The sequence below is a fragment of the Trichomycterus rosablanca genome, chromosome 25 (assembly GCF_030014385.1).
Source record: "Trichomycterus rosablanca isolate fTriRos1 chromosome 25, fTriRos1.hap1, whole genome shotgun sequence".
In the NCBI taxonomy this organism is placed as follows: Eukaryota; Metazoa; Chordata; class Actinopteri; order Siluriformes; family Trichomycteridae; genus Trichomycterus; species Trichomycterus rosablanca.
Genome location: NC_086012.1, coordinates 18660988 through 18670641, shown reverse-complemented (window position 1 = coordinate 18670641; position 9654 = coordinate 18660988). Strand labels below are relative to the sequence as shown.

The 9654-nt window shown below is 44.3% G+C and overlaps 1 protein-coding gene across 2 annotated transcripts; it reads right to left on the bottom strand.

The window, feature by feature from the left end:
• Nucleotides 1-318: 318 nt before the first annotated feature.
• sh3glb1b (SH3-domain GRB2-like endophilin B1b) lies at nucleotides 319-9562 on the bottom strand. Of its 2 annotated transcripts, XM_062987437.1 has the most exons (10): nucleotides 9344-9562; nucleotides 7582-7723; nucleotides 7370-7498; nucleotides 5561-5694; nucleotides 4122-4214; nucleotides 3610-3720; nucleotides 2333-2422; nucleotides 1554-1654; nucleotides 1235-1457; nucleotides 319-968 (listed from the first exon to the last, which is right to left on the bottom strand). In XM_062987437.1, exons 1-10 carry the CDS (start codon nucleotides 9404-9406, stop codon nucleotides 861-863), a joined length of 1194 nt encoding a protein of 397 aa, XP_062843507.1. In that variant the 5' UTR covers nucleotides 9407-9562; the 3' UTR covers nucleotides 319-860. The 2 variants fall into 2 exon arrangements, with proteins under 2 accessions (XP_062843507.1, XP_062843506.1); XM_062987436.1 differs by lacking the exon at nucleotides 3610-3720 and having other exon boundaries at nucleotides 9344-9556.
• Nucleotides 9563-9654: the final 92 nt, after the last annotated feature.

Here is a 9654-nt window from a genome sequence, read left to right as displayed (position 1 = left end):
CGCCGGCACACCAGAACTCTCCTGGTTCGAATCTCGGCTCTGCTACCGGTCGGCTGGGCGCCATCTAGCGGGCACCACTGACAGTGCAGCAGACGAAATCTGGCCACCGTGTCTGCTGGGTGTGAAAAGACTGGACTGAGTGGGCAAGGACTCTGATGAGGGGCGTCGTGTGGATCTCCCGAGGTACGGGTGAATAAGAGGGGGGTTGAGGGACTGCACACGTGTGTGTGTGTGGGGGGGGGGGGGGGGGGATTCCCAGCAGAAGACTGATTGGCTACGACTAAATCGGGAGAAAATGCAGAAATAAACAGAGAAACATTTCAGGTTTCGTCAAATCAATTTTATTGTTTGTGTGTTTATGCACTCGCTCTGAATCTGACGGCTGTAACGCTGTCACGCTCATAAATACGCTGCATCCTGGTCAGGGTCTGAGTGGGTCAGGTTTTCTTGGATTTGGAATCACCGGGCGCGGCGCAGCGCAGTAACACGGTCCATCGCAGGGCCTCGGTCACCTCCTCCCCGTCAGGCACAGCCAATCACGCTTGTATGTGGACGCTGTGGATTCGAACCCTGGATCCCAGGATGCTGTACTGCTGCAGCACATATGCGCCCGTCCATCGATATGATTTCGTATATATGATAAATCACGCGGCCGACTCGACACGACCTGCAGCTACACGTTTATCCTGTTAATGTAAATAAAAGTGCTACTGTTCAGCATCAAGCTCCAAAATTCATCCGGTTGGCACAAAAATCCAGAACCAAAAGCATAAAAGTTAAACTTTGGCAGAAAGGCGGCGACACCGTGGGTGTTTATGGCTTCAGACTTCAGGTGCACGCAGGGTGTGTGCTCTAATCCCTCAGTTCAGCAGCTCCAGGTAGGTGATGGGCACTTTACCTTTCTGATGCCCTCTCTCACCCATCAGCCAATCAGAGTCCAGACCTGGCTCGCTGCTCACCGTGATCACCTGATGATGAAGAACAGAATCATCGGTACAGGAGGAACAGAAAGGGGTACAGTCAGTAAATGTATACCCACACATTTCATCTGTATCTCAGGTGTTTACATTTATTTGCGTTTAGCGGATTGAGGGTTAAGGACCCAACGATGGTAAGCGGTGGGGCTTGAACCGGTGACCATCGTAGTTACTAATCCAGAACCTTAACCAGTGTGCTCCACCTGCCCTTAATAAAACAATGTTCCTAATAAAGTGGTCGTGAGGGCCACACCCACCTCATCAGCCAATAAGGAGAGCTCAGTGCTGCCGGCGGCGTCGTAGTCGTAGAGCACGCGCGCTCGGCGTGGACCGCAGGAGTTCCTCAGCTCGTTGAGGCTCGGTGAACTCTGACCCGGGGTTAGGGCTGGAGTCGGGGTGGCGGGTAAGGTGGCAGGAACGGAGATACCGGGCGTGGAGGCGGCAGGCCGGTCGTTATTGGAGGAGAACGCTGACGGGAAGCTGGAGAAGCAGGAGATACACACATCACACACACACACACACACACACACCGTTACCCACTCCCAAACCGTGACCGGGGGGGGTGTAGAGCCTGACCTGCCGAGCTGCTTCTGTAGGTTCACCATGTACTGATAGCACTGAGCGTAGTGCGCAGCCTGAGCGTCCACAAAATCACTCAGACACCTCAGGTGATGAGCCTGCAGGACACAGAGGAACCAGCAGGTCAGTAGATGTTCATGGACTGATCAGGGTCCCTGCAGAACCTTCACCTGGAGCTCACATCGACAGATCAGATTCAAGTCAACAGGCCAACAGTGTGTGCAGACAGAGTACTGGATTCCAACTAAACCCTGACCAAAAGTATGTGGACACCACTCCTAATTATCAGCTGCAGGAGGTTTAGTGGGAGCCGGCAGCCGTTTGGGAAAATGTGCTCCTAACACCGGCAGCACTCGCTCGGTGCAGCTGAAAACCAGCTGAAGCTCTGGAGTACAGATTCCAGCAGTGCTATCGGCTGGCCAGGCGTCTACACAGACGGTGTCTGAAGCCCTGCGGTGGACTGGCGCCCTGTTCAAGGCGTTCCAGCCTTGTGCCCAGTGTTGAAGCAGCGACGAATGTGATTAGATTATGAAATTACTTTGAGTCCATAGAGCATTCGGCTGCAAACCCTGAAAGTCGTCATGACAACTGCTTTATGTACCAATGCCCTCAAACTTTATCATTTATTTATTTACCTGGACTCGTCTGTGTGTATCTGGATGAAATATGTATATACTGTATATACACACATTGTACACATGTATTGGGGGGGGGGGGGGGGGGGGGTTTGCTGTGTTTCGTTTTGACCTGTTTACATTTCCAATCTGTGTACGTACGTGGGTGCTGCTGATCCCCTCCAACAGTAACCTGGTGATCTCGACCTGCCTGTCGAACTCGCTCTGAGCTATCTTCAGCTCCATCTCTGCCTGGAGAAAACACACACACACACACACACACACACACGTGTACACACACACACACACGTATATATATATATATATATATAAAACACACCTTACATGAATTACGTTTAGGACTGGTGCAATGATTAACCAGTTACCCAATAACCAACAAAGCAGTCGCTGTTTGAATAACGATGTTGACCTCAAGTGAGCTTGAGATTGTGAAAAGCGCTCTATAAATAAACGCATTATTTATCATTATTTTGCTGTTATGTCGATTATAATTCGGTCATTTCAATTCACTTAAAACAGCTTTTCAAGCTGCAGATCTTTACACACACAAAACACATTGTTTATATTATATAAATCTGTTTAGTTGAAAGTTTAGTTTGCTGTTTGAGTGCTGTATAATAACCCTGATCAGCGTGTGGTCGGTCATGTTCTTACCTGCTGCACCTCCAGAGAGCAGAACTGATCAGCATGAGGAAACATTCACACACAGTTACACACCAACCAGGTCATGATTACAATAGATCAAAAGAGAACACGCAGATACATACACACCCCTACACACATTATACACACCCCTACACACATATACACACCCCTACACACATTATACACACCCCTACACACATATACACACCCCTACACACATATACACACCCCTACACATTATACACACACACACCACAGGTCATGAGGACAAAATTAAATACAAAAATATTTAGGAATAAACATGCACCAGTTTGTGTTTGTACTACAAGTACAAAGTGACTGTAAATAAAAAGGACTAATGAACGCTGACAGGTTGTTGCTGATACCAGACGATATGAAGGCTGTGGAGTCACATGGAGCTCAGCACGGCTCTCTGTGCGTTATACGGCTCTGTGTGAGAACCCAACACTGGGAGTTCATGAGAAGCGGACGCAGATTGGCTACCTGTCGGGGTGGGCGTGTCGTGATCAGGCTCTCCTTGACTGGGAGCGGATTCACAGTCAATACAAAAATTATATAAATGTAAAAAACAAACAAAGGAAGGGAGTGAACAAAACTGTGATGAGTTTTCTATATTCGTTTTTCTATGAGGATCTGAAACCATCTTAAGTTAGTAAAAGCATCAGTTCAATGCAGCAGATGACAGGGTGCAGGACTGGTGATATTTCTGTAGGTGTGAAATGAAGATGGAGAGCAACACGCATCAGTCACACCTTCACACGGAGAGCAGAACAAACCTTCAGCCATTTGACATGCAAGAAGGAGAGAGTGTGAGTAAAGTGAGAGACGTACTCCAGTCCGGGTGCAGGGGCGCAGAGGAACTCCTGAGTGTTAACACGCAGCACAAAAGATCACAGACAGGCCAACAGGACACGGTTAGAATGCGCGCGCACACACACACACACACACAATCATAACAAACTGATCTGAATGTTTGGGTCCATATCTGAGCACGGTTCTGTTCGGGATGATCATAATTAAATAAAGCACTGACAGAAAGTCTGATAAACATGTGTACACTGTATAACCAAAAGTATGTGGACATAAGTTTAGATCACACTAAATTCTTAAGCCTGTGTGTGCTGCTAGTGTACACATCTCTGATCCGTTACAGTGAGATGAGCCGAGACCTGATCTACATCACATACATTAGTAGATATTATTACATATTAAAGCAAAATCCCTCCTGTACTGTGATGCTGAAAGATCTACCACATCTACTCACTGCAGATCGAGCGTCTGCTGAGCGAGCTTTCTTCATCCGGGTTTTAGCAGCATCCAGGTCCAGACGCTTCACCTGCAGCAGCCGCCGCTCTTTCTGCCAAAACATCAGCAACATTTTACCTAGTTTGTTATCATTTGTGCATTTTCTACTTATTGTTTCGTCTGTATATTGTAGAGAGCTTCCAACAGCCGGAAACAAATTCCTTCTTTGTTTGTTTATTAGGATTATAACGTGATGTTTTACACTCTGGTTCCATCATGACAGGACGGGTCGTTACTGCTCACACAAGATCCATCAGTTCAGGTTTAATAACAAACACAGTCATGAACTATTTAGTGTCTCCAGTTCACCTCACTTACACGCCTCTGTACTGTGGGAGGAAACCCACGCAGACACGGGGAGAACGTGCAAAACTCCACACAGAAAGGACCCGGACCGCTCCACCTGGGAATTGAACCCAGGACCTTCTTGTTGTGAGGCGACAGTAGCTACCCACCGTGCCGCCCCTCAAATTCCTTGTGAAAGTAAAAGTACTTGGTGAATAAAGCTGATTCTGATTAAAAGGTGTGTCTAAATACTTCTTGCCATATACTGATTGACTCTTTTTTTTATTTGCTTGAGTGTAAACATGCAGATCCAGATGATTCATTGATTCATGAGTCGATTCGTTTTATGTGAAGCGTAAGTTTCTCTTCTCAGTTATCTCTCCGTGTTTACTGTTACTGTTTTAAATAAACACCAACTACTACAGAACATTCTGTGTGACTCTCTTACATTAAAAAGCTTCATTACACTGTTATTACCACAGATCTGTAACCGAGTCAGACTCGTTCCGTCTAAGCAGCTAAAAGTTTTCTAAAAGTTCAGCAGATGATCCTGAACTAACGAATTTGGTAATGAATAAACTTTTGCCTCTGATTGGCTCTGTAACGTTTTCTGTTCTCATCTACATCACAAGTAAGAACCGCTCACAATTTACCAAAGTGAACCAGGAGTTTATATAACGTGCTGATAGAATCCACTCAGATGTGACCGGGTCGAATTATCTTTTTAAAGTAAATATTACAATCAGCAAAATTACATCGTATGTATGATGCACAACGTTAATGATGTTATTTTAGGTCATGAAGAGCTTTCACTGTGGTTTCTGTACGATGGTTGATGAATGGTGATGTGATGGTTGGTGCTTCGTAGCTCAAAGTCTGGATCGATCCACTGAGCTGTTAACTTAACGTGGTGTTTATATATCACACCATCGGATCGGCTACTTTTAGGAAATATCGCCGATAGCATATTTTGATAAAAAATCGGCCGATACCGATTCGTAGCCGATCGATCGTCCCATCTCTAGTTTATGGTGCACAATAATCCACACACGCTAACCAAAACAGTGCTGATAGGAGCGGGTTCTATCTACACCAGATGAACAAACAGCTCACCGAGATGGTTTTATAATCTCCGTCGATGAAGTTCCTGAGCGGAGTGAGGAAGTTGATGGCCGAGCTCTGGATGAACTGCTTCTCGGAGCTGCCCAGCTCCTTCTCCACCTCTCCACATTTAATCAGCGCGCTGCCTGAGAGAGCCACAACCACACACCAGGTCAGTCAGCACCACACCTCCAACCCAAACCTACAGGGACTCGTACATGTTTCAGTAATAAAAAGGGAAGGACATGCCTCCAACTTTGCATCAACAGTTTAGGGAAAGCCCTTTCCCGTTCCAACATGCATATACAGCACCAAGACTGGACCTCAACCCAACTGAACAGCTTTGAAAGGAACCGAAACATCATAATCTGTGCCGTCATACAAATACAGTCATCTTCTGACTGAATGGGCACAAATTCCCATACACAGACACACTTCAAAAGCTTGTGAGAAGCTTCTCTGAAAAGATCAGAAGATTTGAGGACAGTTTCCCAGAGCTGCAGGGAGCTAATTAGAATAATTATAATATATAATATTATAATATAGTTTAGACATCTCAGTGCTGCCTCGCTTTATGAGTGTAGAGGAAAAACCACAAATCTCATCACAAGTCTGATCAGATCTGCTGTATTCAGCACGTGAACTACGAGGAAGCTCCATCAGCTCCAGGGATCTATTAGATGTGGATCTGATGGTGCGTGTGAGGGTGAGGGATCTATTAGATGTGGATCTGATGGTGCGTGTGAGGGTGAGGGATCTATTAGATGTGGATCTGATGGTGCGTGTGAGGGTGAGGGATCTATTAGATGTGGATCTGATGGTGTGTGTGAGGGTGAGGGATCTATTAGATGTGGATCTGATGGTGCGTGTGAGGGTGAGGGATCTATTAGATGTGGATCTGATGGTGCGTGTGAGGGTGAGGGATCTATTAGATGTGGATCTGATGGTGCGTGTGAGGGTGAGGGATCTATTAGATGTGGATCTGATGGAGGTTCTGAGTAGTTCATGTGTTGAACGTCTGATCAGATCTGCTGTATTCAGCACGTGAACTACGAGGAAGCTCCATCAGCTCCAGGGATCTATTAGATGTGGATCTGATGGTGTGTGTGAGGGTGAGGGATCTATTAGATGTGGATCTGATGGTGTGTGTGAGGGTGAGGGATCTATTAGATGTGGATCTGATGGTGCGTGTGAGGGTGAGGGATCTATTAGATGTGGATCTGATGGAGGTTCTGAGTAGTTCATGTGTTGAACGTCTGATCAGATCTGCTGTATTCAACACGTGAACTACGAGGAAGCTCCATCAGCTCGACGTCTAACAGATTTGGCTCATCTGTGTTTACAGACCCAGTAAAGCAGGGCTTTTGATTGCATAAAAAAATACTAATAATTAAATAAACTTGTACACGGGCGCCCCCTTGTGGAGGCTTTATGTTACATCTTGTACAGAGAGACTTAGATGCATCGTCTGTGTTGCCTGGGTCGTGAGTAAGAAATCATGGACAAAGTTTGAAAGACCCTTCGGTAAAGCACTCACTCCCACACGTGAGGTTAAATGAGGTGGCATAGTCGCATAACTATCATGATCTTTATGTAATATTACGACTGGCCTTTGATCTTTCACTACTAACGGACTTTAAGCTTATTCTATCTGATATTGGATGACTAGAAAGGTCAAAGGTTTAATGTGCACAGAGACACACAGTGGGAAATAAAGCGGTATTTATAATCATTTCCTCTATAATAATATCCTGGTACAGTATCACATGTTCTATAACTGAATAAAGATCATTCCAGTACAGATGAATGATGTGGATTCACCGTATGCCGTGCCGGCTCCGAACTCGTGCCCGGCGTCGATCATGCACTCCCCCAGCAGCTCGTGGCTGTTCGCTCGCGCCGGGATCTTCCTGTCCAGCTTCTCGTACAGAAACTCCTCCACCCTCACATCTGATCAATTCAGACAAATAGAATTAAAGCAGAGTCAGTTCACACACACACACACACACAGGTTTTCATGTCTGATGTCTCACTCAGATTGGGCTGCAGCAGCACTTCTGTTTGCTTCATGACTTTCTCGGTCCAGTGCTTGGTGCCGTCGGCTTTCACCAGCAGGGTCTCCAGATGAGCGTCCAGTTCGGTTTTCTCCGCCTGTCCGAATTTCTCCTCTGTGAACTTACACACAGAGTAAAGAGGAAACGAGATGATCCACCACCTGCTACCGTACGCTGTGTCTGATACACACCGGATAAAGCTGATAATAGCAGACTGTAGATCTGATGTTTACTGAGATCAGATCTGTAAAGAATCAGTAAACTGTAATGATGAGCCAGTGTGTGAGGGTGAGGGATCTATTAGATGTGGATCTGATGGTGCGTGTGAGGGTGAGGGATCTATTAGATGTGGATCTGATGGTGCGTGTGAGGGTGAGGGATCTATTAGATGTGGATCTGATGGTGCGTGTGAGGGTGGGGGATCTATTAGATGTGGATCTGATGGTGTGTGTGAGGGTGAGGGATCTATTAGATGTGGATCTGATGGTGCGTGTGAGGGTGAGGGATCTATTAGATGTGGATCTGATGGTGCGTGTGAGGGTGAGGGATCTATTAGATGTGGATCTGATGGTGCGTGTGAGGGTGGGGGATCTATTAGATGTGGATCTGATGGTGCGTGTGAGGGTGAGGGATCTATTAGATGTGGATCTGATGGTGCGTGTGAGGGTGAGGGATCTATTAGATGTGGATCTGATGGTGGTGTGAGGGTGAGGGATCTATTAGATGTGGATCTGATGGTGCGTGTGAGGGTGAGGGATCTATTAGATGTGGATCTGATGGTGCGTGTGAGGGTGAGGGATCTATTAGATGTGGATCTGATGGTGCGTGTGAGGGTGAGGGATCTATTAGATGTGGATCTGATGGTGTGTGTGTGTGAGGGTGAGGGATCTATTAGATGTGGATCTGATGGTGCGTGTGAGGGTGAGGGATCTATTAGATGTGGATCTGATGGTGGTGTGAGGGTGAGGGATCTATTAGATGTGGATCTGATGGTGCGTGTGAGGGTGAGGGATCTATTAGATGTGGATCTGATGGTGCGTGTGAGGGTGAGGGATCTATTAGATGTGGATCTGATGGAGGTTCTGAGTAGTTCATGTGTTGAACGCAGCAGATCTGATCAGCATAAAGACCTGAGGAACTTTAGGACCAGATTGTTAAACAGTCAACAGTTATTATTATTATTATTATTATTATTATTATTATTATTATTATTATTATTAATATTATGCCTTTTATTAGTGATTAAACAAGATTATTATGCTGACAGGTTAAACAGTAGTTAATTATACATTTATTGTTTATTTAAGTAACAAATATTAGAATAACCTTTTTATTAATATTTACAAATACACAATAAATAAAGAATTAATTATTACAGATACAAAAAACTAAGTTTTTTAGATTTTAAGAATAAACGCAACAGTTCACCTGAAGTTTTGGGGTATTTTATTGCATTTTATTATTATTTATTATATACTTATTTAGACATTAGACATAAATGTTCCAATAAATCTTGAATATTTTCACTCCTAACATTTATACATCTTTACATAATAACTTTATTATTTATTACTAGCAGCTGCAAATTAATATTTACTATTAATAAATATATTACTGTCATTTAGTAATGATTAAATATTAGATCCATTGATAATAGTCAGTTTATGTGTGTTTTATGGTCTATAAATATTACATAATAACACATTTATAACCAAGTAATAAACATCAACATTAATCATACCTGAACTGCCCGGCTGAGGAAAGTACCAGCGTCAGCTGCAAACCTCCTGACATTAAAATCCATTATTTATTTTTATATAAAATATTAATAGTAAATAATGAAGAGTCGGAAGCTAACAGTGCTAATGTCGCGCGCACAGATAAACTTCCAAAATCACAAATTTAAGCGCAAACTGTTCATACAGTTAAACATAAAACATTTAACATCTCATTTATTCCTCTACTATCACATTAATATAATATATTAACGTTATAAATAATAAATAAACCGAGTTAAACTGGATTCGAAGTTTAAACCTGAAATATTCCTGT